This window comes from Typopeltis vanoorti, chromosome 2 (genome assembly GCF_054136105.1).
Source record: "Typopeltis vanoorti isolate ZY-2024b chromosome 2, IOZ_Tvanoo_1.0, whole genome shotgun sequence".
Taxonomy (NCBI): domain Eukaryota; kingdom Metazoa; phylum Arthropoda; class Arachnida; order Uropygi; family Thelyphonidae; genus Typopeltis; species Typopeltis vanoorti.
Window position 1 is genome coordinate 145,038,875 of NC_143550.1, and position 16,713 is coordinate 145,055,587.

At 34.9% G+C, this 16,713-nt stretch overlaps 1 protein-coding gene across 1 annotated transcript in view; it reads right to left on the bottom strand.

The window, feature by feature from the left end:
* The window catches only part of nop5 (nop5 ribonucleoprotein), a 216,245-nt gene that overhangs the window by 25,092 nt on the left and 174,440 nt on the right, over positions 1 to 16,713 (bottom strand). Inside the window, exons 13-14 of the mRNA XM_090408601.1 lie at positions 15,304 to 15,440; positions 3,360 to 3,449 (exon numbers count right to left, since the gene is read on the bottom strand). Of these exons, the coding sequence (XP_090264727.1) occupies positions 3,360 to 3,449; positions 15,304 to 15,440 (227 nt within the window). The remainder of the gene's footprint in view (positions 1 to 3,359; positions 3,450 to 15,303; positions 15,441 to 16,713) is intronic.

Sequence of the window (16,713 nt, forward strand, 5' to 3'; positions counted from 1 at the left end):
ATTCACATGGAGAGAAGAGGCAAGGAATAAGAAAAGTCTCATTCACTATGTTATTGTTGATAGTGATGTTTTCTCCCTGGTGCAGGACACCAGAGTGTACAGAGGATCTGAAATTGGAAGAGATCACTATTTAGTCTTGAGCAGGATAAAATTTAATTTCAAATTGAAAAGAATAATATGTAAGAAAGTTTTAAAGCGAATAAAAGTTGAGCAGCTCTCAGATGTGAACTGTAGACTAAATTACACAAATATTATTGAAGAAAAAATGAAAAAGTTTGAGAACAGGAACCAAATCTTGGAGATTCAAAGCCTTGAAGAAAACACTGATTGATTCAGCCAGAGAGGCATGTGGTAAGGAAGTTAAAGAGGCAGTGAAGGAAAAGAAGAAAGCATATCAAAAGTTCCTGACAAATAAGTCAGCGTGTGCTCTTAGAGAATACAGAGACAATGTAAGAAAGTTAAACACTGTGTAAAACTAGCTAAAATGTCATGGGAGGACTTTGGCAAGAACATAGAAAATAAATATCAAGAAGGTGGTAAGATATTCTGAGGTTGTTGAAGAAGTTTAGAAATGGAGAAAGAGTGCTGTAAAAGGAGTTACAGATGATAAAGGTGACATGAAAATGGGAGAAAAAGATATCCTTGAAGTATGGAGTAATTACTTCAAAAAATTGCTAAATGAAACAAGCAGTGAAAGCACAGTGGTTAAAAACACTCAACAGGCATATAGGCAGGAATACATATCCATACTTGAAGTAGAAAAAGCCATCAAAGGCTTGAAATGTAGAAAGGCAGCAGGAGTAGATGATATTCGACCAGAAATGCTGAAGTATGGTGGTATAAAAGTCTTACAGTGGCTGCACTGCATAGTTCAGAAAGCCTAGACAGAGAGACGAATTCCTGATGATTGGATAGCGCTCTCATAGTACCCATATATAAAAAGGGAAATAAAACTGAATGTGAAAATTACAGAGGTATTTCCCTACTGAGTGGGGAAATACTTCGTCACCAAGAAAAGCTTGGTGACAAACAAGCTGGATTCAGGCCAAATAGTGGCTGTCAGGATCAGATCTTCACTTTACGACAAATAGTTGAGAAATCATCGGAATATAACAAAGATCTGTATTTAAGTTTTGTAGGTCTGGAAAAGGCATATGACAAAGTGCCAAGAGAGAAGCTATTCGAAATGCTACAGTTATATTTTGTGAACGAGGCATTATATCAAGCTATACTTAGTCTTTATTTGAGTTGCAAGTCAGCAGTTAGAATTGAAGGAAGTACAGGAAGATGGTTTAATGCTAAATCTGGTGTCAGACAATTATCCCCTTTGTTATTCATTATCTATATGGATCATATTATGAAGGAAAGTGGTATTAAACTTGATATCAAAATTGGAGGTGTTAATCTCAGCTCTTTGCTTTATGCGGATGATGTTATACTTCTAAATAAATCCATTACAAGTCTGCAAGATTCCCTTACTAAATTGAATAACTCTTGTAATAAATATGGTAAGAAGGCCAGCATTAAAAAGACAAAGACAATGAAATTAGTCAAAAACATTGAAATTATCAACTGCATTGTGAATGGAGAACTTGTAAAACAAGTAAAACATTTCAACTACTTATGCATGATTTTTAGTGAAGATGGTAAGTTAAATATGGAAATAGACAACAGAATCAACAAACTGACTTCCTACCACAACCACGAAGTCAACTGAATGAATTTATATGGAATAAGAGAGAAATTAGACAAAACACTAAATTAGCTATATACAAGACAGTATTTAAACCAATTTTAACTTATGGATCTGAGAGCTGGGTTAGAAGTAAAATTCTTGACCTAAGACTAGAGATTGCAGATATGAGAGTCCTGAGAAAAATTAGGGGGATGAACAGATGGCATCTATGGCAATATCATATTAAAAACGAGGGTATTAGGAAAGAACTTGATATTGTCAGCATCGAGGAATGCATTAGCAGAGTTAATCTCAGGTGGTATTGGTAACTTAAACAGAATTGGCGAGGAAAGATTAGCACAGCAAGTGTTCTCTGACAGGTTGGCAGGAAAAAAAAGACCCAGAAGAAGACCAAGATATAGGTGGATTGATACAGTAAAAAGTGCCTTAGACTAAAGACAGAAATGTAAGACCCGATAATAATGAAGTCTCTACATTTAACAGACTGATTTGGAGGAAAATTGTAGATAGGAAGTTAGTAATGATGCAAATTTTTCATGTAGTACTATCATATCCTGTACACCCCTTGAGGGTACATGGCAGGAATTTGATGATGATGATGATGAGAAATGAAATTCTGAAAGAATTAAACCAGGAATCAGTAATAGAAAAAATTAAAAAATATAAACATAAATAGATGGAACATGTTCAAACAATGAAAACAGAAAGATTACCAAAACAAGCCATTAGAAAAAAGAAAACCAGGACATCCTCTTAAAAGATTCAATAATGACTTCTAAGGCCGGAAGGGCCACCTAGGCCCTAATCCTCGATAGGCATGATGATGATGTAGTGAAGAGATGGCTAGCATGTGCTGCCATCTCGTGGTCCCAAATCATAACACAATAATTAATGTCTAAAAAATAGTGCTGGTTCTATGGTCAATTTTCTTGAGTTAATAGGATGAAAAACATGAGTTTCTGAGAGAGAGAGAGAGAGAAATTTTCCATGCACAGATAGACTAACTCAAAAGACTAAGTGGTTGAAGAAAGGCATACAAAATTTCCTCTAGTCAACAACTAGAATCAAACTCAGAATGATCTTTCTTCAGGTGGTCTAGCAATGAGGAGTGCAAACACCACTTCCACTGGTCTACACAGGCTTCATGTGCTTCAATGTGGGGAGGGTGATTACAATATTGTCATCTTTAATGCTTCCAAAACACAATTCTGCCTTTATCTTCTCCCCCTCTCTCTCTCTCTCTCTCTCTCTCACACACACACACACACACACACACACACACACACACACACACACACACACACACACACACACAAAACACTCCTCCACTAATTTTGCAACCCTCAAGTGATAAGATTTCTCTTGTTACAGCTAGCCTTTCCACACAAACATATCACTTCTACACTATCAGTCTACTGAATCCATTTTTGTTCATCCATGAAGATGGATTAAAGAGGTTCAATTAAATTACAGGTTGTCAAAATCCAGATTTTTCAGATAAATATTTGAGAAATCATAGGGAGGCAACCAGAATCTGTATTTAATTTTATAAATTTGAAAAAGGCATATGATAAAGGTGATAAGATATAAGCTCGTTAAAATTATGTAGTTGGATCACAGTAATTATGATTAGATGGTAATCATATTCAAAAACAAAACTCACCAGAAATTTCACTACCGGTCATCATTTGGATTTTTTTCTTTTTTTTCTTTTTTTCCTTTTTCTGCAGCGGTGAAGTAATATCCAATTGCTCTGCAAGTAAAGAAATAAAATGTGTGTGTATATATAACTTATATACCATGTGACAATGAGACTAGATAGCATCTCAAATACAAAGGCCAGTTACAGTTACTATCCAATTGCAGAATATACCATATGACATAAGATTAAAATTAAATAGCATCTCAAATAGAAAGGCCAGTTACTGTTATTATCCAATTGCAGAATACCATATTAGTCTTAAGATCCATTCCTCCCCATCCCCAAAGGTTCATAACAAGGGCACAGCTATATACAATACCCTCCTCCCTTATTTGAGACAGATTGTTCATGCCTGTGTTGAAGGACTGGTTGGTTGGTTGATTAGGAGTTTATTTTTGCAAGGAGAGCAAAGCTCATATTGCAGCAAACCAAAGGTTAAAGTCATATACAAGATTGATTTCAGATTTTTATTCCCTACAGCAACAACACCATGGGTTATATTTAATGCTTCTTTACTATTCCTATTCACTTTTCTATTCCAAAACTGAAATTTTAGAGGTTTTGGTGCATCATTGTAAATGTAAGAGCAATATTTTAAGGCTGTGCGAAGTTAGTTTTTGTATTTGGAAAGATGAAATGCAATGTCTTGAGGGAAAAAGAATATATGTTTTTAGGAGACCGAGAAAGCTATAGTTAGTTATTCACATGTGACGTCATTTTGTCTCCATATGGTCACTGCCATCCCTCACAGGGTTTGAGAGTGAAGCCTTCTACTAGAAGAAGTGGTAGGGTTGGAGATGTCCTTTCCACAAAGAATTAGTAGGACAACTACGAACATCAATGCTCCTGGTGGGATTGGAACCTGCAGCCACTTGGCCAGAGAGTGGATATGCTACCCACAAGGGCAAACAATGCTGCAAGATTTTAGAATTAGATTGGCAGTGCCTGATACATCTTCTGCAGGCTCTAGTAGACAGGTCTAGCAGACTATATTTTGGACATCCATTCTCTTTGAGAGGACAGGGATTTTGTCTTTTAAGTAGTATAGAGCTACTCCTACTAGATAGTCATATTAACAGTATAATGCCTACAGTAATTCTTATCCGTTACAGACATCTTCAAGGATGTAACATAAAAAGTATCAAGCTTTACAAAGCATGAACTGATTATACTTAGCGTGAAGAGCACTTTGTATGCACTATTAGGAACCCTTGGTTATTATATGAGAGGTCTAAGAATTCTCTCATACTTTAGGGAGTTTCACATAACTATATTTAAGTCTGGATGATAAGTGCAAGATGCAGATTTCAAAAATAGTCTTTTATATTTCTACCTGTGGTAGTTTTTTCCTTATTTTAATCTTTGAGTGATGTTCATGGTATAGTCTGCTAGACCTGTCTCACAATCTGAATCTGGGGAGGGAGTTATGAATTAGGAGACAGGTGAAGTATTTTGTTAATTCTATCTGAACTGCAGACAGCAGATAAGAAGGCATGGTTTTATAATACTACTCCTAAAAACCAGATGAACTTAAAATTTTTGCTTCTGTGAAACCTCAAATATGGAAAACTGTAATTCTTAGTTTACCATTTAACAATAGCTTCAATGTGCTTGTGTGCATATTATAATTTCTATCACTGCACCACAGACGATATCTCTGTGAATGATGAAATACTGAAACTGTTAAAGAGCTTCAACTAGCACCTAAACTTAAATCTCTGTTTAGTTTATACACTACACAAAATAAGTTCTTAAGTAAAATAACTTAACTAAAATAAGTGCTTGGCATTTCTAAGTTTAATGAAGCCAGTGTATTAACATTTTATTTTAAGCTCTAAACAAATGGCTTAATACAAGTTTTTTATATTGAACATCCATTATAATGTGTAATTTTAGGAGACATCTTTTTGATAAAATGGTGGTGAACACTTTTTTCATGCAGGGGTCAATGTTCCCTTCCTAATTTCATATATAGATTGTCAGTAAATTTTATTTATACAGCTGTTGTTCAAACTAAAGTAATCTGGCTGTATGTACTCTTTTGGCGATCTCTAAAAGCAAAATATTAGAAATGAATTGCAGACATTTGTATAGATAACAGTTTAAAGTGATAAACACAACCAGTTCTATAAAGAAATTGAAGATGTAACAATTTTCCTCCTTTCTATGTTCATTTCAGTCTATGTGTAATAAATAGTATCATCATCATCATAACACTAATTACAGGTATAGACCATATTGGTCTGTTCCGGTCTCATTATCCATCCAATATCCTTCATTGGGGTCTACCCTGCTTTCTTTCCAATTGGCTTATATTTTAGTATTTGTTTAGGATGTTGGGTGTTGGCCATTCAGTTTACATGTCCAATCTACTTTTGTTTATAATTGTTTTTCTTCTATTGATTTTGTTTTTAGTTATTTTAAAATGTCTTCATTCCTTTTTTGATCTAATACTGTGTATTTTGCAGTTCTCTATATATATCTCATTTCACTTGTTTTTATTCTTTGTTTATTGCACAAATTTCACTGCCATATAATAATGTGGGCATTGCTAAAGTATTGTATATTTTCAAGCAGGTTTCTTTTCTTTTTTTTTTTTTTTTTATTTCTTTATTTGGGTTGAGTGTTCTATTTATAAGGCCTATAATCTGTAAAAATTTTGAAGTTTTTATGTCTTTTTCTCCTTCATATGATATTTCACATCTAAGATAACTGAAAGTATTTATCTGTTCTTTTATTTTATTATTAATAACTATTTTGTTTATAACTGAAGCCTGTCCACAAAATGCCATTGTTTTAGTTTTATCTATGGAAATTTTCATTCCAAACTGTTCTACTACAGGGTGTCCCAAAATTCACGCAAGAAGTAATTTTGATAGAAAACACAGGTTTTAATTAAAAATTGTAATTTCTTATTCAGTCATAAAGTATGCAGTATAGGGTTATGCATGGAATAGCATATCGGATAAATGGCCTCCACGGCTTTGCTGGCACACACACACACTCTTTTGTCGAAATTTTCCATGACCGTTTTGCATAAATGTGGCTGAATTTCATTGATACAGCGCTCAATTTCCTCCTTCAAAGCTTGGGTGGTCGTGGGCTTGTTGGCATAAACCTTAGACTTCAAAAAACCCAAAAGAAAAAAGTCCAACAGCGTTAAGTCACATGATCTGGGCAGCCAATTCTGATCACCAAAATGGGAAATTACGCGACCAGGAAATGACTCGTGCAGCAATTGAATTATTTCTCGGGCTGTATGGCACGTGGCACCGTCTTGTTGAAACCACATGTCGTCCACATCCATATCTTGCAATTTAGACACAAAAACTGGATTATCATGTCGCGATAGCGAGCACCATTAACTGTTATTGCCTTACCAGCCGCATTTTCGAAGAAGAATGGACCGATGATGCCTCCAGCCCAAAATCCGCACCAAACAGTGACACGTTGTGGATGCATTTGTTTCTCAACAATCACTCGTGGATTTTCTGAACCCCAAATGCGACAATTTTGTTGATTAACGAAGCCATCAAGATGAAAATGAGCCTCATCGCTGAAGATGAGGCTCATTTTCATTTTTTCATTTCTTTGTTCTTCCATAATCCATTCAACGAACTCTCTTCGCTGTGTGTGGTCAGTAGGCTTCAGTTCTTGAGTCAATTGAACTTTGTAAGCATAAAGATGCAAATCTTTCGTGAGAATACGCTGTAGAGAGCTTCTCGAAATGCTCAATTCAAGACCACGGTGCCGTAATTGATGTTCATGGATTCTCAGCAACACTCTCACGAACTGCTTCGATGTTTTCTGTTCAACGACTTGTTGAAGGATGGCCAGAGTGTATAAGATCACTAACTGATCCAGTTTCCTTGAATTTTTTAATTAATCTTTTCACAGTTGATGAAGTTAAATCACTATTCTGACCATATTTTGTACGAAAATTGTAAACTGTAGCTGCCAAACCTTCATTATTTTTAAAATATTGCTCAACAATGAAAATGCATTGTTCTTTCGTGTAGCGCTCCATTTTTAATAACTATGAACTGTCAGCTGTCACGTTGTCTTTTTTTTCTCTTTGGCAACACTTTACCGCACAAATGACGCTAAATTTAAATCTTGCGTGAATTTTGGGACACCCTGTATAATGTTTAAATTATATATTGCTCTTTGTAAATTGTCTTCCTTATCTGATATCATTACCTGATCATCTGCAAATAATAGCATATTTATTTTGTTATTCCAGGAAATTTCTATACCTTGATTGTTTAAGGTGTTCCATCATCAAATTCCTGCCATGTACCCTCAAGAGGTGTACAGGATATGATAGTACTACATGAAAAATTTATATCATTACTAGCTTCCTATCTACAATTTTCCTCCAAATCAGTATGTTATTTGTCAAGACTGCAACATTATCAGATCATATATTTCTATCGTCCAAGGCACTTTGTACCGTATGAATCCACCTACATCTTGGTCTCCCTCTGGATCGTTTTACTGTCAACCTGGCAGATAACACTTGTTTTGCTAATCTTTCCTCACCCATTCTGTTTAAGTGACCATACCACCTGAGATTAGCTCTGCTAACGCATTCCTGGATGCTGACAATATCAAGTATTTTCCTAATATCCTTGTTTTTAATATGATATTGGTATTGATGCCATCTATTCACGCCTCTAATCTTTCTAAGGCTTCTCATATCTGCGGTCTCTAGTCTTTGGTCAAGTGTTTTATTTCTAAACCAGCTCTCAGATCCATAAGTTAAAACTGATTTGAACTCTGTCTTGTATACAACTAATTTAGTTTTCCGACTAATTTCTCCATAGATTCACTCTGATTACCTTTTTTTGTCAGCTTAAAAGTAGAATTATGTTCTCCATGTCAGGTGACTAGTCTGACGATGGATAGTTCAGTGGTAGGGCTGCTACCTTAAAGCTACTAAACTAGCCTTCTTCCAAATTTAAACCCATAAGAGGAATAGTATATATTGAAAGGGAAAGAGTAGAATTATAGTAAAGATTTATAGAGGGGACATGGTTATAAGGCCAGAAATGGAAAGACCCCATGGCCCTCGAGTACTCTAATAGCATAAGGATCACAAAATAAGAAGAGTTGGCTGATAAGCATTATAGGAAAGATTAAAGTGAGTGGATGTTCCTCAAAGTAGAAGAAGTGGATAGATCCAGCTAAGCGACCACGGGAGTGCCACTTCCCTTACGAACAAAATGAATGTCCATTTTGCCATTGTTGGTCCACAAGTCCTTATTCAGAATATTTGGACCACCCTACCATATATATACGAAAACAAGCCTTAAAGTACAAGCCATTAGGAAATCAGCACTTCCTCTTAAAAGATTCAATGATGACTTCTAAGGCCAGAATATGCCATGCTAGGCCTAAATCCTTCATATGCACGATGTTGATGACTAATTTCTCTCTTATTCCATATGAATTTCAATTGACTTCCCACTATACCAGCTTTGTTGATTCACTTGTCTATTTCCATATTTCATTTACCATCTTCACTAAAAATTACGCCTGTTCCACGGGTTCTCCGTTCAAAACGCAGTTGCCTTTTTCAGCGATTCTGCCTATTTTCATTATCTTTGTCATTGCTAACCTTCATACCATATCTATTACAACAGTTATTCAATTTAGTAAGGGAATCTTGCAGACTTGTAGCAGATTTATTTAGAAGTATAACATCGTCTGCATAAAGCAAAGAGCTGACATTAACATCTCCAATTCGGATATCATGTTTAATACCACTTTCCTTCATAATTTGATCCATATAAATAATGAATGCCTTTTCCAGACCTCATCATCAAATTCCTGCCATTTACTCTCAAGAGGTATACAGGATAAGATAGTACTACATGAAAAAAATTACATCATTACTAACTTCCTATCTACAATTTTCCTCCAAATCAGTCTGTTACTTGTCAAGTCTCCAACATTATCAGATCTTACATTTGTATAGTCTAAGGCACTTTGTACCGTATCAATCCACCTATATCTTGGGTCTTTCTCCTGCCAACCTGGCAGAGAACACTTGTTTTGCTAATCTTTCCTTGCCCATTCTGTTCAAGTGACCATACCACCTGAGATTAGCTCTGCTAACGCATTCCTGGGTGCTGACAATGTCAAGTTCTTTCCTAATATCCTCGTTTTTAATATGATATTGGTATTGATGCCACCTGTTGAAAGTTTATTTTTCACTTGGTTAGAGTATAATAAATTTAGTTTAATCCTTTATCCAAGTGTGAGCAAACAAAGTTTGCACCTGAAAGTATCTTCAGGACTGGGTTAAGGTGGTACAACACCAGGCAATTCGTTGCAAAGGTGGAGCAAGCTACCAACACTCCTATCTCAGTATCTCCTATAATGCAAAACACATCTCCTTGCAGATATGTCTAATGTTATGCATTAAGGGAAGGGCCACTACCCAGACTAGTTTCAACCTTTATTGAGGTCTCTTCAGTGGGAGCCAGGCCCAAGCTGAGATACAAGACAGAAGCATTCGCAGGTCATCTCTACCTATAGGAGTTGCCAAATGGTATGCCACCCTTTTTTAATAAATTACTCTGGATTTAGAGAAAGATGTTGAAAGTTTATTTTTCACTTGGTTAGAGTATAATAAATTTAGTTTAATCCTTTATCCAAGTGTGAGCAAACAAAGTTTGCTCCTGAAAGTATCTTCAGGACTGAGGTAAGGTGGTACAACACCAGGGCAACTCGTTGCAAATGTGGAGCAAGCTACCAACACTCCTACCTCAGTATCTCCTATAACATTAGACATATCTGCAAGGAGATGTGTTTTGCATTATGGGAGATACTGAGATAGGAGTGTTGGTAGCTTGCTCCACCTTTGCAACGAATTGTCTGGTGTTGTACCACCTTAACCCAGTCCTGAAGATACTTTCAGGTGCAAACTTTGTTTGCTCACACTTGGATAAAGGATTAAACTAAATTTATTGTTGATGCCACCTGTTCACACCTATAATCTTTCTGAGGCCTCTCATACCTGCGGTCTCTAGTCTTTGGTCAAGTGTTTTACTTCTGACCCAGCTCTCAGATCCACAAGTTAAAAAATGGTTTGAACACTGTCTTGTATAGAGCTAATTTAGTGTACTGACTAATTTCTCTCTTATTCCATATATGAATTTATTCAATTGACTTCCCACCATACCAGCTTTGCTGATTCTGTTGTCTATTTCTATATTTAATTTACCATCTTCACTAAAAATCGTGCCTAAGTAGCTGAAATGTTTTATTTGTTCCACAGGTTCTCCATTCACAACACAGTTGACATTTTCAATGATTCTGCCTATTTTCTTTGTCTTTTTATTGCTGACCTTCATACCATATCTATTACAACAGCTATTCAATTTAGTCAGAGAATCTTGCAGACTTGTAGCAGATTTATTTAGAAGTATAACATCATCCGCATAAAGCAAAGAGCTGACACCTACATCTCCAATTTTGATATCATGTTTAATACCACTTTCCTTCATAATGTGATCCATATAGATAATGAATAACAGAGGGGATAATGTACATCCTTGTCTCACACCAGATTTAACATTAAACCATCTTCCTGTACTTCCTTCAATTCTAACTGCTGACTTACAACTCAAATAAAGACTAAGTATTGCTTGATATAATGCCCCATTGACACCATATAAATGCAGTGTATTGAATAGCTTCTCTCTTGGCACCTTGTCATATGCCTTTTCCAAATTGACAAAACTTAAAGACAGATCTTTGTTATATTCCCATGATTTCTCGACTATTTGTTGTAAAGTGAAGATCTGATCCTGACAGCCTATATTTGCCCTGAATCCAGCTTGTTCTTCACCAAGCTTTTCTTCCACAATTCTTCTCAACCATTTCTCAAGTATACTCAAATAGATCTTGCCAGGAACATTCAGTAGGGAAATACCTCTGTAATTCTCGCATTCAGTTTTATTTCCCTTTTTATATACGGGTACTATGAGAGCTCTACTCCAATCATCAGGAATTCGTCTCTCTGTCTAGGTTTTCTGAACTATGCAGTGCAGCCACTGTAAGACTTTTATACCACCAAACTTCAGCATTTCTGGTTGAATATCATGTACTCCTGCTGCCTTTCCACATTTCAAGCATTTGATGGCTATTTCTACTTCAACTATGGATATGAATTCCTGACTATATGCCTGTTGAGTGCTTTTTACCACTGTGCTATCACTGCTTGTTTCATTTAGCAATTTTTCGAAGTAATTACTCCATACTTCAAGGATATCTTTTCCCCCCTTTTTCATGTCACCGTTACCATCTCTAACTCCTTTTACAGCACTCTTTCCTCCATTTCTAAGCTTCTTCAACAACTTCCAGAATATCTTACCACTTTCTTGATATTTATTTTCTATGTTCTTGCCAAAGTCCTCCCATGACTTTTGTATAGCTAGTTTTACACAGTGTTTAGCTTTCTTACATTTGTCTCTGTATTCTCTAAGAGTACAAGCAGACTTATTTACAAGGAACTTTTGATATGCTTTCTTTTTTTTCCTTCACTGCCTCTTTAACTTCCTATGTCCACCATGGAGTCCCGATTTTTCTATCCTTTCAGACAACCTCCAAACATGCATCTCTGGCTGAATCAATCAGGGTTTTCTTCAAGGCTTGCCACTGAATCTCCAAGGTTTGGTTCCTGTTCTCAAACTCTTTCATTTTTTCTTCAATAATCGTTGTGTATTTTAGTCTACAGTTCACACCTGAGAGCTGCTCACTTATATTCGCTTTTAAACTTTCTTACATGTTATTCTTTTGAATATGAAATTAAATTTTATCCTGCTCATGACTAAATAGTGATCGCTTCCAATTTCAAATCCTCTGTACACTCTGGTGTCCTGCAGCAGGGAGAAAACATCACTATCAACAATAACATAGTCGATGAGACTTTTCTTATTCCTTACCTCTTCTCTTCATGAGTTTTTGTGCACATTTTTATGTTGGAACATTGTGTTAGTAATAACCAGTCCATGTCCTGAGCAGAAATTCCACAGGTATTTGCCATTATTATTAGCTTTGCTCTTTTCTCCAAAATATTTTTGTATGTCTGACAATCATATTCTACTCTGCTATTTAGATCCCCAACAAGGACCAAATTTTCCTTCTTCATTATGTCAGTTGCTTTCTCTAAATCCTCAAAAAATTCCTCCACTTCTCTTAGTAGTTCTGTGAGACCACAGGCACAAATAAACCTCATTGTCCAGTTCTGCATTCTGATATTTGCCCACATCAATCTACTTGAGACTGCCTGCCATTCATAAAGATTAGTCTTGAATATTATGGCTACTCCTTTTTCCTTGATTGTCATTGCCTGAATATAACATTTTGTATTTATTGCTCAGAAAGATCTCACTAGTTTTTGTCTTTTTTGTTTCAGTCACCCCTATTATGTTGATCTGGTACTCATCTAATTCCTCAGCTAGCTCCCTTTCTTTGCCATTCAGGATTCTTATGTTGATAGTACCGATCTTTAACTCTGGTGATATTGAGTTGGGATGTGTTTTCAGATTTGTTTCAGATTAATATTTCATTAATGTAAATATTGAAAAGTGTTGGAGACAGAGGGCATCCCTGTCTTACTCTTTGGTTTACAGATTGTTTTTCAGACAACTTTTCATTTATTTTTTATTTCATTATCTTTATATATATTCAATATTGCATGTAGTAAAATATTAGGTATATTTATTCTTTGTAATATATCAAACAATATATATCTTTTCTACTTTGTCAAAGTCTTTTTTGTAATCTATAAACAAAAGATGAGTTTTGAAATAAATTCTCTTCTTTTTCTATAAGTAGTTTTAAACAGAAAGCTGCATCCATTGTAGAGTGTCCTTTTCTAAATCCATTTTGACATTCTAATAATATTTTTTCACTTTATATTTTTAGTTTTTCATTAAGTATTCTGCTATATATTTTGTAGCATGTATTCAATAAACTAATACCTCTGTAGTTAGCAGGTTTTGTTTTATCCCTTTTTTTAAATATAGGTATTACTATGCTTGTATTCCATTCTATTGGTATTTGTCCATTTGTATATATTTTATTTAAAAATTTTAGTAATCTTTGATGGAAATTTTTTTCCAGCAAATTTATACAGTTATTAGTTTATCCCATCTTCTCTTGCTGATTTGCCATTTTTTTTATTTTATTTAGGTTATCCTTTAATTCTTTTATTGTTATCATATTATTTAAGGTATTTTGTAAGTTTCTGGTGTAATTATTTTTGATGCCAGTATTATCCGTCCAAAGATCTGTAAAGTAATCCAAGAATTCTTTTACATCTATTTCACAATTTATATTTGCAGTTTCTTTTATATCTGCATTCATGTGCTTTGGTATTTTTCACACACTGGGTCTTATTTTGATTATGTCATTTTCTAGATATGATACAAATTTTCCCAGCTTTCTGTGTCTCTTTTGGCTATTGTTCGTCTTTTTTTATATTCCATTTCATCTCGTTTTTTGCTACTTAACCATCTTTTAAAAGCCAGCTTTTCATTTTCAATTATTGTTTTTATTTCATTGTCCACTATATGTAATTTTTATGAGATTTTTATTTTTATGATTTTTTTGTGTGTTCCTAGACTTTCATATGCTGCTGATGCAATAATTTCTTTTATATTATTCCATTCTTTCTCAATGTCTTCATTTTCTTGTATTTTTTCTAAGTATTTATCCTCTGTTGGTATATCTTATACTCGAATCATTTAGTAGTCTTACTTTGTAAATAGATTTTGTTTCTCTAGTTTATTTTTTTTTTGTGTATTTTTTGTAGCCGGTTTGGTGGAAATCTTAGTTTTGCCTATACTAAATAGTGATCTGTGTCAATTTCTAGCCCTCTTCTAACTTTAAGTCTAGGAAGAGGGCTAGAAACTGATCCCACGATTCACTCTTAATTGCATTGTCATTACCTCCATGTCTTTTGTCATGGAGTAATCCAAGTTATCCGAATTAAATATTACCCATACAATGATGTCTTATATTTTTCTGTCGACCCCCCATCGACCCCTAACAATGTCATATCGATCCCTTTGGTGACCACTGTACTATACCAAGAAAAGCTCACCACATGTCCTTTTGATTCTTCACTAGAAAGATAGGCCAAATCCTAATATTTATTTGGATAATAAATCTTCTGATCCTGATGATATATCTCCATATTGTAGGTAAAAGTTTGACTCAAATTAATACCCATTCTATATCTTTTCTAAAACTGGCATACACATCTGACATCTCCCAAAGAGAATGGAGGCAAGCTTATATTTTAATAAACTATTCCCAAAAGAGAGCTAATCAGTTATCAAACTGTCACCCCATTTTCCTCACCAAAACAAGTCAACCAATTTCTTCACTACTTGGAAGTTCAGCAGTTAATTAGTGATCATCAATATGGGTGGAGGTGGTAGGATTTTTCCTCTGAAAACTTCAATTTATCACCCTACAGAACTAGCAAACTGGCCAGGAGAACACTTAAATTCCAAAACAATATAGTCATTATAGATTTTGAAGATCTGGCGACAAAGTGAAATCACTTTTATCCACGAAACTTCTACTATATTAATTTTAACTAATTGATATATGAGATGCAAAAGAGTAGAAGTTCTCATTTATAAAGCGAAAGGTTTCAAAGAAAGAAATTTTTCCTCCCTCTGCAAGTGAAATTAAATATAGATCCAATATCCAGAAGCCGAAGTATTTCAGAGACCTTTTCATCTCTTTGTTTGCATTGGGGGAGGACTTGTGCACACTATGTAATTCAGATAGATAAAGCATATTGAGTCGTACAGGTTTCTTCTAGAAACACACACACACAGTGTAAAGAAATGACAATATATGTTAAAGCAAAGCATACCTTCATCTTCTTGTTTGATTTCAGTTTCACCAGGTTCTATTTTAATCCTTTTGGATAATGGCGGATGCTCTTCATCATCAAACTTTCTTTTTTTTGGCAGTGTTGAATCTGCTGCAGGTTTATACTCCAGAATTTCACTAAAGAATGAAGATAAACATCCTAATATCAACAACTCACCAATTTGAAAGAAAATGTAACAGATCTGTTGCCTCAGTATTTAACATAAATGTCTATTTATTATAAAGGAAATTTCCTACCACTGAACTATTTAAAACTTATAAAAGTATTACAAAAGACATGCAGTGTCATATTTCTCTTTCAGAGTTCACGCAAGGAATTGAAAGGACTGATATTTATAAAAATAAAACGAAATCTGATATTTTATATCAGATTTCGCTTATTAACAATCTTTTGAAATGCAAGTTGTGATATGTGTATTTATATTTTTGCATAAAAAATATGCAAAACTTTTTAACACCACAGATGGCTCAAACTGTATTGTATTTAAAAATTACAATAACATCAACAACTTTAAGGACAAATGTAGTATATGGTGGTTCATAAACCACTGGCACCTTAACACCAAACAATGTAAAATGGCAGATTAGAAAAGGTAAACAATGATCTACATTTGTATTTAAGTGCTTTTTTTTTAAATATCTAAATGGATAATATATTAAGCCAGAAATGATCCCCTACACCCCCCAGACATTGGGTCATATAGGCCATACACTGAAAATGTTGGGCACCAATGAAATATTAATTAATTAATACCGTTTAAGGGTCAAAGCTATATAACAGAGAGGAGACCTCCAACATAGCCATCAAAGGAATGCAGAGAACCGACCAGGGCTTCTGACCTAATGTCCGATCCTCACCTACTCGTGGTTTAACCTGTTAGGTATCTACTTGGATACTGAACGGACAAGGATGGGCTGGTAATTTCGGATTTAGCCGAACAAATTGTATTCTTATTGGCTTAAACCAAAATTTCAAATGATGGCACAACATCACAGAATTTCATGCCAGCTGAGGAGTCGCTCAGTTAAACAAGACCCCTGTTGTTTTCGCCAAGGAACCAGGGCAAACAGCAAAAAGTCAGCTACTGGAACAAATCTTAAAACTTACCCCAACTCAACATCACCAGAGTTCAAGATCGGTACTATCAACATAAGAGGCCTGAATGGCAAAGAAATGGAGCTAGCTGAGGAATTAGATAAGTACCAGATCAACATAATAGGAGTGACAAACAAAAAAGACAAAAACTGGTGAGATCTTTCTGAGCAATAAATACAAAATGTTATATTCAGGCAATAACAATCAAGGAAAAGGAGTAGTCATGGCATTCAACACTATATACAAGGCTAATTTCCTTGAATGGCAGGCAGTCTCAAGTAGAGTGACGTGGGC